At 38.1% G+C, this 17,561-nt stretch overlaps 1 protein-coding gene across 1 annotated transcript in view; it reads left to right on the forward strand.

Moving 5' to 3' along the window:
- The first annotated feature begins 1,401 nt into the window (after window positions 1-1,401).
- RHOF (ras homolog family member F, filopodia associated) overlaps window positions 1,402-17,561 on the forward strand; it is a 37,444-nt gene continuing 21,284 nt past the window's right edge. Inside the window, exons 1-2 of the mRNA XM_075178077.1 lie at window positions 1,402-1,666; window positions 15,929-16,016. Of these exons, the coding sequence (XP_075034178.1) occupies window positions 1,508-1,666; window positions 15,929-16,016 (247 nt within the window). The 5' untranslated portion in view covers window positions 1,402-1,507. The remainder of the gene's footprint in view (window positions 1,667-15,928; window positions 16,017-17,561) is intronic.

The following is a 17,561-nucleotide window of genomic DNA, read 5'->3' on the forward strand; positions in this document are numbered from 1 at the left end:
CAGGTTAGAATGTGCCATCTTTCCCAAAGTGTACTTCTCTTAAGCCAAGTCTTAAACTAGTAAGGTAGTCACTCTGTTTTTATTTCCTATTTTATTTCTGAAACTTTTTTTGTGCAACTTATTTTGTATGTCTTGTTATTAACTGTTTTGTACTTAAGCCTTGGAAATATTTTTGGGATTGAAAACATTTAATATAGCATTTTCTCCATGATTCTTTGCAAACTTACAAAGCCAAGTGAGGCTCATACTACATGTGTATGTGATTTAAGTGTGAAACATTAATAAGTGGTTTTGGTGAACGCAAGGACTCCATAGTAAATCCTTTGTAGTGGCAAAAAAGTTGTATTCATTGGTAAGTGACCACGGTCAGCTGTTTCTGAGACAGGCTGAGTGTTTATGACATTCTTAAAGATTGCAAAAGCAGTGGCAACTAGAATATATGCTTTGCTTAAACCATGAACTTTTTTTCCCACTGAATTCACATTTCCTATTTGTGAAAAAAAAGAATCAAACCTCGGATACACAGGAAAATGCTGGGGATTTACACAGTGGTTGAATTGGAAATTTAGAAGTGTTGGGGGTCGAGGGTTGGCAAATATTATACCAGGGGCTAAACTTGACTCAGCAGCCTATTAAGAACAAGTTAAAGGAAAATAAATGCAGATGGCCCAGTGACAAAGCCCAAGGTAGCCCACTATGGGACAAGCCTGGGGGGGGCAGACGCCCCCTGCTCCCTAGCCCAGCTTGCCCCTGAATGGCGGTATGGAAATTTAGAAGTGGCTGTATGGACAATGCAAGTGGATGGCATTTGATAGTTTTTGACTCAAAGCAGTAGAACTATACCCCTGTATACATTTTGACTCCTGGATTTACATATAAAATCTAATAAATAAGTAAAAAGCAGAAACAGATGTAATGGGAAATAATGCTTGTCCACAATAAAAAGTACCTTACCACAGATACAGTGCATAATAGCGCGATTTATGATCTGCAGTATAATAGAGGTTCAAATGCACATCAAAAGGTAATGCCATACTCCAAACAGCTATACAAGCTATTGTAAGTTACACCCTGACAAAAAAAGACTTTTAAGACATTGGCTCTTCGTTTATTCCTTGTTTTATTACAGTATGCAGCCTTTGTATTATACCAACTACCCAATGTTAGAGGTAACAAGCGAGTTACCATATTAGCGTATATGACTGTATAGAACACGTTTCTATACACCTTATTGCCTATTGACAACCCATTATAACAGCTGGTAAGCAGCAGATGCTCTGCCCATAAGTTAACCCAACTACTTGTACATCTCCAACTTTCCCGCATGTAGTATTAGCTGGTGGGCGTGGGATCTGATCACGTGGCGCTCGCAGCCAATCACTGGCAGCAGGGGTGTGAGCCTTGCGCTGCAGGTCTGTGAGATTTGTCAGAGTTGGGAGTGTGCGTCCAGCCGGTGGTTGTGTTGTCCCGTCCGCTGTCTCTGCTTCATGGACTGACCTCCGGCAACATGACTCAACCACCCAACGGGGCTGTCACCAATGGGACCAGGGAGCCGAGCAAGGGCCGCGACAAGGGCAGGAAAGAAGTCAAAATGGTCATAGTTGGTGATGGAGGATGCGGGAAGACGTCTCTACTCATGGTGTATGCCAAGGGATCCTTCCCGGAGGTGGGTACTATCCTGGCACCACTACACTGCCAGTAGTCCTCTGCTGTGCCAGTAACTGGTGTGATCACACAGGTTACATTACACATGTATGTATATCCGCTGCACTTGTCACACCCTGTCTAACCAAGTCTATAACACAGCTGTTCCTTTCCATGCCTGCCAACCCAAGGTAATATCTGTATTTCAGCAGCTGTAATACATCATCTCTATTGTAGAATCTATTCTGTACCTTTCTTCATGGACAAATGCTAATGTGATAATGTGTGCTATAGGGTGGGGTAATGACCTGTACAAACCCTAATTAGTCCAGATGAAAACAAAACGCTACACATTACTCAAAAGGGCTGCTGTAATTATATTGGTGGTTTAAGGCAATAATTGCCAGACATGTTGCTGTAACTCCTATACATGACTTATTGCATGCAGACGTTTTCTCTTGGTTTGGTAAATCTGTTCTTGCATCAAATGGCCTGTCAGGTTATAAATATTATCATTTTTACCACCCTTTGGAATACAATTTAGAACACAGATACTCTAATCTGGGGGAAAGATACCTTAGTATTTTTCTTTACTAATTCTTCCCCTATATGTGTTTCTTATAATTGTGTGATGTGTATGACACAAAACTTGTTGAAAGCAGAAAATTGCATGTTTTATGTTTATTTTAATTGAAAGTGAGTTTTCCTTTTTAAGAAAATGTAAGTTTTGTTGGTTAGGTGTGACATGGATTAAACTTGGGGTCTTGCTGTAAATTCCATATGTAGAGGTCTAATAGCTAGTGCAATCCAGACTATATTATAGAAATACTGATTTAGTGCTGCTTTTAGACTAATGTAGCTGTAGTAGTTTTATAGTGAACATGATAATGCATCCATTTCATCATTTTGGAAACTGGTCAGTTCTGCTTCCTTCATCTGATTCTACTTAGATTGATCTCCCTTATTCAGCTATGTTTATAGCATTGTACTTAACATGTAACCCAGCACAAGAATGAATTACTCTGCACACTCCATACTTACTACCTGTCAAATAAATCCTTAGAAGGACACTGCAGCCAGCCTCTCCCATTCCTGAAATGGATAATAACCGAGCAGTAGTTAGTACTCTGCAAATGTAACTCTCAAGATCAGTCAAAGTATGGCAACTTTTACCTATATGTCTGTTATTTGTATTAATAGCTTCTTTATGAAGGACATCTTGTGTTTTAAATTTTAGTGGACCACTAAATATAGTAATTGGACTTTAGAATACACTTTCTTTGAGTGTATGTGTGTGTGTGTGTATATATATATATATATTTCTCCTTAAAGCTTCACAACCCCCTAGTAAAATTTTCCAAGGCTCCCCTTCCAAACCTGGAGGGACGGACGGACGGATTGTGTGAGTGAGTGGAGTGGAAGAACCTATCAGAAATACACTTTATTTAACTTGCAAGTATTGCAATGTGACTGAAAATATGCCTTCAAGTCTGATGAATTACAGTCTGAGTTAATTTGCAGCCAATGGTCACAAACAATGTGGCACCTTATTTGTGATGGATGGTTTCCCTATGAAATAAAGGGCTGTTCAGTTCCTTATTTATTTTTTGAGACTTAGGGGTAAATTTATTAAGCTGCAGGTTTGAAAACCAATCAGATTCTAGCTGTCATTTTGTAGAATGTACTAAATAACTTGAATCTGGTTGCCATAGGCAACATCTCCACATTTTCAAATCCACAGCTTGATAAATTTACCCCTTAGTGTCAGCACAACATAGTTTCATATATTGTACAATGAAATGGTAAGTTGGTTTAATTGTGTTCAGTTTTTTTGTCACTATGTTTCAGTGATGGGGGGGGGGTGTTGAAATTAGTATTATAGCTTTATTTAAATATTTAAGAAACAGCGGTGACATCGCATATAAAACACAATTATATTTTGTGCGTAGCTACCGCTACACCTGTGGTCGGTGGGCAGAGGGGTGGCGGCCTCCATTGACCCCTGTGTTGCTCCAAATCCAGACAAATGCAGAAGAGGGAATGGCGTCATTGGAAGTAACAGGTTTCATTACTGTTGCCATTTACTTGCTTTTACTGACGTTAACAAATATTATAAATGTATTTGAATTTTTTATTTGTAAAAGCTGGTAAGAGTTTTTTTAAACAGTAACCGACCTAACATTATTCTTTGCAAGCCAAACAACTTTGTGATACGTAGCACCCATTTGGCAAAAAGAGAGTTAAACACACGTGATTGTTAGCCAGCTGCATGACACAATCTAACATTAGAAAATTACTGTTATTTTGGATAACCCTGAAATTTAGCTGCATTCTTTACCTTCCCCAGGAAAGTTTTAAAATACACATTTCCAGGACTGTAGGTTTAGGCAACACTGTAAACATTTTTTGCCTTTGGTGTGTTTCTATAGGAACACACTATATTCCCCTCCCACCATGTGGTCCAATAGGTATACAGGAATTTGTTTAAAAAGCAGGTTTGCAAAGTCAGGTACACATAGCGCACAGCTGGGATTCCTGCATTCCTGAAGAGAAGTGCAAAGGCGGGGACTGTACAAATGTACTGTGTATTGTTTGTAACTGAATGTGCTTCATGGGGAAGGCAAACAATTTCCTTTCATATTCCTCAGCATGCAGGTTGTATGTTCTACTTGTCTCTAAACACAACAGCATGTTTATATATTGTACATAATATATAAAAAGAGGAATGTCATCCACCCACAAACACAAGTTGCTTTAAATTGAAGTGATAGCAGTAGCGTTCGTTCTCCAATATGTATGTAAAACCTTGTTAGGAATGTGTTACAGATGGATATTGGGGATGAGGCTGTGATCAGGATCACCAAACTTCATGTCTGTAAACTTGTTGGGGGAAAAAAAAACCTAAAAAGCATCTCCTCTTTTTGTGCAAAAATGTAGAGGACAATAACTTGTATCCAGTTGCGGTTTCATGAAATTTTAAAAAGGGTAAATAATGCCAAGGTGTAGGAGAACTTTTCTGTATGTACTGTAGTTGCCAACTGACCCTGGGTAATAGGGATGGTCCCAAGTTTAAAAAAAATAAAATATATATATTAAATGTTTGTTGTTTTTGTTTCTCCCCCTGAAAATTTTTGAACATGGATTTCAATTACTGGTATTTTGTGCACTGGATACAATTCTCACTATTTATTCTTTTGGGTTTATTATTTAACATTTATTGAACAGGAGCAGTGAAAAACATACCATGATAGGGATTGTAGTCCTCGAATGTCTACCTAGACCAGACCACATGTTATATACTAAAGTATACCTGGAGATGATTTTAAATGTGGAAATTCTGATGTAATTTTATGCATGTTACAACATCTCCTTTAAATTAAATGGCTTTTTCCAAACGGAATAATCTATTTAAGGTTTGGTGGCCTTTCTTTTTGTGCTGCATTTCAGCGAATCTGGTAACGTGTGAGTTGAACAGTGTAGAGTGTAAAGACCATAACAGAGGGACTCTATAGTACGCTTATGAAGAGAGAAAAATACGGAAGATTTGTACATTGTACTTTACACCTATTTTCTGACTGTGCATACATTGGAATACGCCCATGTTATGCTTCCTGATATTCTGCACAGATGCTTTGTGCAGCCTTTGGAAATGTTTAGTCTGAGACTGAACAGTGCATGACTGAAAAAGTAAACGTCACCCAGCATATGGCCTTTCCACCACATTTGGACTCTGCTCTCTTCATCCTCAGTTAGGTCTTGTATAACCGATAACTGTTTACAGGACTGGATGCTCCCTTTATTTTAAGCGCCCTAATTTAACATTTCTAGTTTTAACCTAAACTAGTTTCTCTGTACTAATAGTGTGCATTTTCTATAAATGTACCTAAACTAAGCAAAAACGCTTCCATTGAAAGAAGTGGCTGAGTTTCAATTATCGCCACTATCAAAGTAGTGTAAACATGTGGGCACTGCAAACTCCTGCTATCTCATTGTTGCCTCTACATATGTTCAGCTTCTATCATTATTGTATTTTTGCACAGAATTGTGTATATTCTGCATGGTATACCCCCAACGCCCCATGTCTCACTATAAAGAGGAGAATTTACATTTTCTTATAATAGTACTGTACTAATCTCATAGTTGCCTACTCTCCCGACTTTTTGTGAGGAGTCCCGAGAGAGTAGGCAGATATCCCGGATCCAGCGGTCTCCGTTGAGGGTGGGGGCGGGGCTAAATGTGCCGTCATGGCCCCGCTCCCTGCTGCGATTGGCCAAAATGACATAAGATTGACAGGGGTGGAGGGTAATGGCGCACCGCACGTGGCCATGCCCCTTCGACCCCCACCCCCCTCCCGGGCAGCTGCCTTCAAAAGTAGGTAGGTATGACTAATCTGCGCATGTTTAATAAGAAACTAGCACAAAGGTGCAGAAATAAGTATAAAACAGATATAAAAAAAAGTTCTTTGTCTCTGTAGTTTTGTGCTCATAAATCATGACCCCTGTGTTCTCACTTCTGCATTTGCAAATTATAATGTACTGTCATAAATGATGAGAGTAAGGAGTCTGACTTGAGTGCCATATTTACAATCTTCCTCAATCATATACTCTTTTGTAAACCTGTTGTTAACAAAATCTTGGGTTGTAAAGTATATATTTCTGTATACATTTTTACCATTTGAGATTTGAAAGCACATTGAGAATATTTGGGAAAGAATAGCATAGGGAGATTCCAAAACGGTGTTCAGATGTAACTGCATATACCGTAATAAGAATAATACATACCGCAATCTCACCTGATATTTGCATGGACAGGTGTCCATATCGGGTACAGATTGAGATGGGCATAAAGAAAGTTCATTGCTTTCACAGGTACATTTCATATCCTAATGGCTTCAGGCGTTGGAGCTTTTAGCATCATGTTTACAAATAGGAATTCTAAAAATTTAAATAATTTAGGTAGTCTGTCAATGTTTGTTATTTAATAATATGGTGTACATTTCCACAGCTTAATTATGTAACAGCAGGGTCTGATAAAATATTGTAGACTTCAGGAGCTAGAAGTCATGTCTAGAAGTCGGGATGTTTTTGAGAACCAGTGAAGATATGCCTGCATCTACAACCGTATAGGAAGCTCATGCTTTAGGAGCCAGCAGTAATGTTTGGGGCACATTGTCTGCGCTTCCCTGGTACTTGTTCAGCCTGAGTTCTAGCTTTACTGCAAAACCTGAGATTCAGGAAGCAGTTTAAGGCTGATGACCGTAGTAATGTATGTTCATGCTAAGCGCACTGCAGTGAAGTTGCATGGCAGGTCTGTGCAGTAAGTGTTCTTTGATCTCATGAGAATACAACTGATGCTTGTGGTCTAGTGTTTTTAAATACTTTGACACCCATATATTGCTTAAGTATTCAGTGTCGACATTGCAGCCAACAGATGTTCTCAAAATGCAGTACTAGTTGATCACTTCTGTAGTGATGGTTTGTCTTCTGCAGCTGCCCCCCATCCATTCCTTCTTTATAGTTATTTGGTCAGTGGGGCAGCTTCTCATCAATGTTTTCACATGTATCCCATTGCTGCACCTTACATATATAATCTTATTCTCCCCAGATCTCAAACTCTCATGAACTTAATGCTGTCTGATGTCTGTTTCATGTAAATGTTATATTTTCATTTTACAATTATTAGATGTTCCATGGATATGGCATTTTCTGAAAAAGTATTGTATAAAAGGGTGTCACATTGAAGGAGGGAGCATACTAATATGCTCCTGATATCTGGTTGGTAATAATTTTGTTTCAATTTTAGACTGCAGTTTAAGTTACCCCTCACATGGTCAACCCGCCAGATTTTGCCAAAACGAGTTTGTTTTTTGTGAACTTTTGAAGCATAGATATATTTAAATAAAGAAGAAACAACGTCCTCCGATGCATGAATTGATAAATGCCTCTTCTCAACATTTACTTAATTGCTAGAAATGATATTGGAAGGATACAAAAACAACTCTTTTAATTTGAGACCTTTAATTGGACATCCATCGCAACGTACTAGTCGTCATTTTAATCAGTGTTTGGTAGGGGTGATTAACTTTTTATTAAGCTTGAGGACCCTACATCATCATCATCATCAACATATATATAGCATCAGCAGATTCCGTAGTACTGACCCTTGTCAGTGTGTCCTTGTCATGCCACAAAAATGCCCCACATTTTGGTTTGAGCTGTTTTATAAGGCTTATTCAGTGCTATTGCAGACTTGTCTTGTTTTAAATAGAAATCTAAACTTTTTTAACATAGATCCCTCTATGTTAATAAGCGATGGGGTTTTTTTTTTTTTGGTTTTTTTTAAGCACAATGTTTGGTTGCAAGAAACTGTCAGCCCTAAAATCATCATCTCGAGCAAAACAAAACCAGCAGTACTTCCTGTGTCTGTAGGTTGTAGTGTCTCAACCACAGAATGTATATATGTGATTGTAACATGCTCCATCTGCATAGACATATAGAGCGTCGCTCTTCTTTAGCTATCTTGTATGCTCAGCTTGCCACAAGCTAGATAGTATTTGTGGAACAACCTGAAATGTCAATAAGGAAATCTGACACTCTATCAAATCAGCCCTAAAAATGAAAATACTTGTCCCATCATTTGTAGAGTCATCAGAAGGAAGAATAGCTCTTTTGGTTGAGAGTCTTCGCTGGATGACAGATATTTTTCTTTTCTTGCGCTGCAAGCCCTCTGCCCAGTTCTCTGAGGCAGATCAGTGACTGTGGGTTTGACCTACTTGCTGTCATGTTACCTAACGACTACTTGTTCAAATGGAAATTCAAGCATCAAAACTACTAACCTGAACGGCTGCAGTTTAGACTGAGCTTGTTGCTTTTTCTTACCAGTATTAGCAATGTAAATTTAGTTGTAGCCGCTACAGAGATTTTGTTGGTATAGTCCATGTGGCGTAAGCACATTATAGCAAAAATACAACTTAAAAAATAAAGCACATAATAAGCTGTCAACATACATTTTTTTTTCACTGTAAATAACAAGTACAAGTTAGTCACAAAATAAATTCTTATTCACATAGTATAACATCATGTAATAATAACATTGAAAATAATAAACATTAAAACTAACAATGAAACCGCACATCAAAATAGCATCGATAACACACATTAAAACTAACATTGCTAAATGAAAAAAAACCGAACAACAAAAACAAACAAAAAACATTTATAACATGACACAAGTTTGGAATATAGATATATAATTTTATAGATATAGATTTGTTATTGGGTTACAGTGTGAAATCAGATACTGGCCACAATCAATCTGATGTAGTTTTTTTTATTAATAGACCAAAGACTCCATTTCTGGGCAGCCTGCAGGGTATGCAGAGCTGTGTGATTATATATAAATATTGTATTATTGGATTACAAAAGTAGAGGAATCCTCTACTTTTTTTAATCCTATAATACAATATTTATATACAATAACATAGCTCTGCAGGCTCCCCAGAAATGGAGTCTTTGGTCTATTAATAAAAAAACTACATTGGATTGATTGTGGCCAGTATCTGAAGCTATTTTATTATTTATTAATTGAAATATCGCTTGAAATATCAAGTCCTACCGCGCCTCAGTGATGCCGGAAGATATTCAAGGGAGGAGCTGCTGCTCTCGCGCATGCGCAGCAGCTCATTCTCGCCGAGCGGGAGTAATACAGCAGCCGCGGCGCTGTGACAGAAGCGTGATGTAATAGAAAAAATCTTTGGCATGTCTAAAAACATGCTTTTGCCCGACTACGATCCAGAGGGTGGGGGGTGGGTTCTGGAGACTCAGAAACCCCCCCTGCGTGCGCCCCTGCATTTCTGCAAAGTTCTCTCTAGGTATATTGTTACATACATAGAACTTTCTACACAAAGGTAACGTTTTATTTAGTTGATGGGGTAAGAGGCATACTTTATACCGCATACAGTTCAGTGTTCCTGTGTAATCTGTACAGTGCTACAGGGGATGTTGATGTATGATCATAGTTTTCATACATACAATGTAATGGGACTGAAACACCGTGTGATCAAATGATCCTGAATGATTATAGGACACTTGGTAATACAAGCTATGACCAAGTGTGAGACAGGGTATTACACACATGTATGAAAAGCACATAGAGCCAGAATATAGTGGTTCTCAGAAACTAGTTTGTGGACCAGCATTGGTACTAGAAGGGGGTTTATAAGTCACTGAATGCTAAATTAATGGGGCTTCATGTTGAGCCTCTTCTTTATTATGACCTTTTCCACCCATCTTTGCTCTCTATATGCGACCGTAGGTTGGACCTCCGTATGCTACAGACAAGTAAAAAATGCAGCTCTCTGGACAAACAGACTGATATAGTTCAGTAGTATATTGTTGATAATTTGTCTAGTAAAACGTCTGGAACCTAAGCCCTCGGAATCTGCTGACTGGTCTCTGAAAGTGCTTGAAGCTTTCGTCCTAGCATCACAATGTGCTACAGAACCAACTGAATGGATTCCTGGTAGTATTGCTGTGTTTAAGGGCTTATGCTAAAAATACATTAGTAACTCTACAAGTGCTTTTAATTATCCTATTGTATTTGACACCCCGACAACAACCTTCCTGTTTTCCAGTTGTCCTTCGATCTTGCATCAGTCACCTTATCTATTGCTGTAAATCTCACTCTGCCTTACATATCTATTTTTTTTTATATACTTACAGGATCCCATCTTCTTTCCTTCTGGAATTATCCCAGTGCCAACATCCCCTCCCCCCTCTCCCCACCACCACACAGACCAACTAGTTACCCAGCTCACCTGACACCGTGATACGCTGGGTCCTTTTAAACTGTCTATGTACCTAACTTTTTAGCATTCATTTTTGGGATATATCCCCATGGCTACATAGTCATTGGGATACCTGCCTGCGATCACCCCACAGACATCAAGGCAGAACCCCCTGTTCTAGTGACACCATCTTCAGATAACTTTTTCCAGGGCAGAAGCATTGAAAGCATTTATACTTTAAATAAACATTTTCTTATTGCAGTACTGTTTTAAAATATTTTTTTATTTATTTATGTAAATTATACAGGCGCCACTATAACTTACCAGTGTCTTCCACTTCAGCGGCTGTTTCACATCTCCAGTGAATGGTCACCCATGAATAAAGATCCAGTCAGCCAGACAGGGGAAGATTTGAAAACAGCAATTTAAGAATAAGAAGTGGCAGGGCTCTGCTGAGCTACATTGGAGTCCACCTAATTAATAAGTGGCAAAAGGAAAAAATAAACCTTTTTTATTTTTTCCCAATTCTGACCCAGGTCCTATTTGTGTGGAGTTTGTATGGTCTCCCAGTGTTTGTGTGGGTTTCCAGCCACAGTCCAAAAAACATACTGGTAGGTTAATTGGCTACCGAGAAAATGAACCCTAAAGAGTGTGTGATGAGGGAATACAGAGTATAAGCTCCAAACGGACAGGGACTGATGTCAATGATTACATATTCTCTGTACAGCGCTGTGTAATACGATTAACTCTAACTCTATATACATAAACAATAATGGTAATCACTCGGACTCCTCATTATAACTTCTTCATCAATATCAACCTTCCTATCATTTAACACCCCAACATTATCATCAATACCTGAAAACTGAAAGAAATGAGAGCCTACGATTCTGTGTATATTTTTCCATTCAGCTACAGTGATGACAAATTAATCATGTTGCATTTGTTCCCTCAAATGCAGTCCTGGACAGCGTATAAACATATTTATGCAGCAGTTTCTGTAAATTAAAGGATAGAGCAAACCAAAGGTGAATTTTCATATGTCTGTAAGTAACCCAGTGTTCGGGAAATTCTACAAGGCCTGCCGCGCTCTCTTCGGCCTGCCGCGCTCTCTTCGGCCTGCCGCGCTCTCTTCGGCCTGCCGCGCTCTCTTCGGCCTGCCCACCTGGGATTCTTTCAAACAGGTGTTGTGCTATTGGGAGAGGAGCACATGTGGGCCACACGAGATGCAGCTGGTCCTGCCGGATTTGGTGATTAGGTGACCCCAGTTAAGAGATCTTTTGGGTACAAATTTTTTTTTGAGGATTTTCCACCGAAAACTAAACTTCGTTTTGTGTGTAATTTGCTTTTATTGTACCATGCCTGCCTCTGTATAAGAGGTATTGTTATGTGTTTGTGGCTTATGCTGTGTTCAGTCATCATGACACATTCTTGGGGCAAAGTCAAATGGAAACCATACTCTTTGGGGCCAATTCAATACTGATAATACGGTAACAGTGTGCAGTATCTTCGTTAGTATGGTTAAAATGACCGTAATAACAGTAATACAATTAGTGCCACATTATTCGTAGACTAACCTGGCCGAATTGAATCGGCCCCTTTGTATAGTGAGTATTGATGGAATGTGTGGTTAGTGTTGCAATATGCCTCATAATATGTTCACTATTCTAAACGGTGATGTGACCTGTCCTGTGGGTGTGGTTATTGATGTACTCTGCCCACTGACTGCAATTGTTCTCTGGAATTTTATGTGCTCAGTATTGAACTCCAATATATGCAGATAGCCATCTATACCTCACAAATTGTAATGAATATGTGGTGAGGGCCTAGAACGACAGCATAAACTAGAAGTGCTTGTGGAAGTAACCAGTGTTAATTAATGATCCGATGCAGAGGTACATCACTGCTTTTGTCTGCACCTCAGTTTGTTAATAACTATTGATTGATACATTCATGTAAACGTAAAATCATGCAATTTGACATATGCTGTGTGGGTATGTGTTGTGCTTTACTCTGTATTAATTATTGCTGCAATTGTTAAAAAAAACAAACCTCTATCTGATCTGCTTGAAACAATATTGGGGTGGGGGGTATTATTCTAAAAAGAAAAATGACTAACAGTCATTGCTAAATTAAAGGTTATGCCCATAGGATGTGAAATTGCTAGTTACACTTTATATGTTCTGCAATGGGGGAAATAGAAGATGGAAGAGCATTTTGGAATAGTAGTAGACTGTAAATAGAATAACAGCACTCGGTGCCAGCCAGCTAATTGAAAGGCTAATAAAATCCTGGTATACATAAAGAATGAGATAGATGCGTATGATGGAATTTTCCAGTAAGGGGGGAAAAAAAAAATTAGTTTTTTTTTTTTAGGGGGAGTGCTAAAAAATGCAACAGTGGCAGATAACAAAAAGTATCTGTAACCTCCTAATAATCATATACAAACAAAGACTGGTAGCATTTTATATACAATTTATGTGAAACCAATGTTAAAAAAATGTCACTATATAAATGTAAATATGGCTGTAATATAAACTCTGTTTTAACCAGTCCTGGAATTTGTAACTTTAAGCATATATCTCGGTTATTTCTGGATACAGATGTAGGCTGGAAATAAGGAAGCCACCATTAGTTAGTACGGTGTAGACAGTTCGTGAAACCAAAGAATATATCGGTCCCTCCAGAATAAATTGGCTTGACTGATAACCAATACCGGGACCGACATTTGCTTAACACCGTGTATGTTCAGTTGCAAAATCTCCCCAGTCAGCATTAGATCTTAGAGTCCAGTATCGTAGTTACCATATAACTGTCAGAGTATGTAGGTAGCAATATTACAATCCACGAAAAATGCTGCTTAACGCATTTCTCAGTCTCCTGATGGGTCCTTGAGAAGGATAACAGCATAATTTGTCTTAGATGTGATCCACTTTATAGTTTAATAGCCCCAACTAGTTTCTCCCATCAGTTGTCTTTGCGTGCAGAATTGCATGTCTACATTAATCAGCCCACAGTTGTGTATAATAATCATATATAATAAATAAATACGTATTCTATAAAAATGCAATATTATAGACATGACCTAAAAAGTAAAAGGTTATTTGTGGTCTTATTTGTGCAGTAAATGATAGTTGGCACAGCAGAGAATGACCTTTATCCATGGTGACATTAATGTTCAGATGTTCTACCCTGAAAAGGCTACGCCTGGAGCCACTATACAATTGTATTTGTATTTATAATGTATATTCTATGAGGCATATTCAATTGGCTCCAGAGATCGCGGTTACGTGGCGGCTGCGCATTACATAAGGTAATACGGTGTCACAACAATTTGGATTTTCCTTTGCAGCCATATGGGGGGCAAAGGGAGATCGCTGTTACTGTGGTACCGCGGATTACCTTTGCGATCTCCGGAGTCATTTGAATATGTCCCTTATCTATAAAACGTTATACTCTCTGGGGAAAGACATTCAAAGGGAGGGATATGTAATGTAAACTTTTATAATAGTTTTAACCAGTGCTTTTTTTTGTAAGAAAAAAGGTGCCGGAACTCACATCACGTAGTCAATCACTGTACACACACCCACACACGTCAGTTGTGTAACGAAACATAACGGTTACTGCCCGCAGTAAGCTCTCAGCGCGCGACCACATGACCAATCACAAGCTGAGCAGCGCCATCACAACCAGCGCGGACGAAGTGCGCATGCATCGGTCTCAACACACAAGCAGCCCGCATGCACCGTTTTAATGATTTTGTGCCGACCTGCTACGCTCGACAAAGTGATTCAAGTCCACGTGGACCAAACATCAAATGTTCAAAAGTTACTTTTAAAACTTGGAAATCCATTGAAAAAAGGTGCCGGAACTCAGTTCTGTGCGTTCTATGGCAAAAAAAAGCACTGGTTTTAACAGTACCTGGTCTCCTCGTATGCTAAATTCTTGGGTATCCATACTATGCAATCTTGGTTCAATTCATCCAAACAGTAATGAAAAGTATATCATTTAAGTTTGTTGAAAAAGATGAAAAGGAAAACTATTATTCTTTTTCATTTTCTGAAATGGAGATCATTTTGTATTATTGGATAAATTTGCTCAAAATACTAGTAATCCTATGTATCTTCCTACCATCAACAGTAAAACTATTTCTCCAGTATCCAAGACCAAAGACTTGTTTGCATAGACCTTAGTATTATTGTCCGGGACTATACAATCTCTATTTTAAACAATAACAAAAACTTAAGCTATAACACAGAAATTAGCAGCTCCTAATTCCATTTGTCATTAATCAATGATTTATAACTTCATGTTCTTAAAAATACATAATTATCCTATATATTTTTTCAATATAGAGGGGTTGTTTTTGTTTTTGTTTGTTGTTTTTTTTTAAAATTAATCCTATACCGATAGGTTGACCCCTAGCGCTAATATGGGGTTTTATCATTTAAATTATATAATGGACCATGCTTTATTTCCAAGCGAAAAAGGTAAATTGATAGAATGTGAAGTTTATAAATATTCAAAATAAAATATTATACTGTGGATATCCTATTCCTCTGCATAGATCTATTGCCTTATCATCCAAATTTTTGGTTGGTGAATTGACTCCAAACTGAAAATGAGGCTCTGTGCTTGTATGACCTGGCTTCTTCCAGCTTTCTGGCTGCTTTTACCACCAACCTATCTTGAGCACCCTTGTCTGCTATTTTAAAATGTTTGTATCTATTATGAATACATTATTTTCATGCAGTTCACTTTAAAGTTATTTCACACTGTTAAAATGACCCTTGTATATCAGTGTTTGTCTCGGCTCTGCCCTTTTCCCAGGAGTGTAAGCTCTCTGACAAGTGCAGCCCTCCCATCTGCAATTATTATGTCTACCTTGGATGTGTCTCTCTCTCATATTTGCTCTGTTTTCTCCACTGTCCAACGCTGCAGAGCACTGGTGCCTTACAAGTCAATTACAATAAACAGCTACATTGTGTACAGCCAGTGGCGTAGAGAAGTAATAAGCAACTATGCCCATCATTTATTTTATTTTAAAAACACATTGAGTATTTATAGAACTGGCTGCTTACTGCACCTAAAAGTACATATTTGCCTTTATATAGTGAGGTCACACCATAGTCACAAACAACAAACTTGCCTGTAGCAAAAGTAATAAGTACTTTCTCTCCTAGCTCAGTTATGGATTTGACCTAGAATCGCAGAGATTAGATTAGTGCATGGAGAAACTGGCCAGTACTGCTCATCTTTATACAGGGTTAAGTGTACACATTGTACAAGGAAAGTGTTTGTGAATACACAATTGTTAAAGTTTTCTTTTGTTGTGAGTTTTTTGTTTTTTCACTTATTTTTCTCCATTTCCTTTTTTTTTTTTTTTTAAATCATAAAATAAATTGCAGTGATCAGTCTGTAGTTATCAAATGCCAGCCCTTTTATATAATGACTTGTTTAGTTTATTAAGGACATGAATATTGTGTTTTGTTTTAACAGCAATATGCCCCATCCGTCTTTGAAAAATATATGACCACCATCCCTATCGGAAACAAGGAGATCTGTCTGCACTTGTATGATACAGCAGGTAAATGGAATATTTTTTTAAACTATTTTTGAGGCAGCTGTAAAGGATAGATATGACATTCATAGCAGTTGTCTCATATATGTATTTATTTTCAGCTTTAAAAATGTCTACATTTTTGGTATGAAACAAAGTTATTCAATTAGTTGCTCCTCTTCTTTATGACCTGGTTGAGTTAAAGTGTATTGGGTGTAAGTACACCTGGCACATGTGCTACAGGGGGAGAGCTGGGCACCTCCTGTGATGCTTGCAACTCGGCATATGTAAATACGCTATTTTTACGGATTACCTTTTTTATCTTAAATTATGGCCAGTGTGTGTCCCATTCGGTATCGGGCCTTTGTTGTTTAAAGCTGTGATTACTTGCTTATTGCCACTTTACTGATACTTGCTGCCCCTTGACTGTAAAGCCTTGGTCTAGTAATAAGTTACAGGTGACTCTTCTGTTTGGAGACTAGTTTAGTCTGTTCTGGGACAGCCAATACTATCTATATTTCTTATGTTCTTCTATAACTAGCTGTAGAGTGAACCCAGAATGTGTCGTGAAACTAGTTTGTGTGGAGATACTTTAAGTATGTCTGTACTGTACAGCAAAAGTGAGCTCCGTTATGGCTGGGGTTTAAAACCGCATTCATTATAAATATGCATTCGATCACTCTGCAAGCTTTACAAATGTAAGTATATGCAGAGGTTGTTGTTGGGGCGTGCTAGGAATCCAAAGTTAGGGGCGATTTGCTATCCCAGGCTTCCAAGTGACTTTCTCTGACTTGTATGAACCTTATTCTCAGTGATGTACTGCAGCCCTAGTGACAAATAGATGTTGACATTCTGCAAAGTCTTTAAAAGGTCCTAGATATGGCATGAACTTGCCTGAAAGTCAAATTGCATGAAAGCAAAGTTTATCATTAGCTGCATCTTAATAATCCCCCCCTCTAGCTTTTAAATAGTCCAGAAAATGTTACCTGTGTTATTTGATGGTGCCCACTGCAAAGTGCTTGTCTGGCATTTGTGCTGTTTAACATGTCTGAACTTTTCAATATGAAACTAGGATTGACATGCATGCAAACACTCTAATTTGCCTTTGTAGCCAAACAGGTTAATTCTGTCATTATATTTTATATGCTTCTATATCTAATCTTCTTATACTGCTTATATGCAACCATTTAATGTCATAACTTCCACTATGTATTGGGCTTGGTTCAAAACACCCTGGAATTCAACATAATACCAACTTGTTGATGGTTAGCAAAGTGCCATTAATGTCTGAATGCAGTGACACTGAGACACACACATGTTTGTCTTTGACATTTGAAAAAACAATGCTGATCCTTTTAATTCCAGATCTTTACATTGCACAGATAGGCATTAATTTAAAACTTGCCTCTTCTGGTTAGTAATCCTCATCTGCGAGGTACTGCTAAATTACTGGTATTAACAATGCATGTTCTGTAAATGTTACACAGTACTGTGTATGTGTATATATAAACCTATATATATATTTTTAATGTTTATGTGTGCGTTAAGCCTACAGATTGAAATGTAAAATAG

Source organism: Mixophyes fleayi, chromosome 1 (assembly GCF_038048845.1).
Source record: "Mixophyes fleayi isolate aMixFle1 chromosome 1, aMixFle1.hap1, whole genome shotgun sequence".
Lineage (NCBI taxonomy): Eukaryota > Metazoa > Chordata > Amphibia > Anura > Limnodynastidae > Mixophyes > Mixophyes fleayi.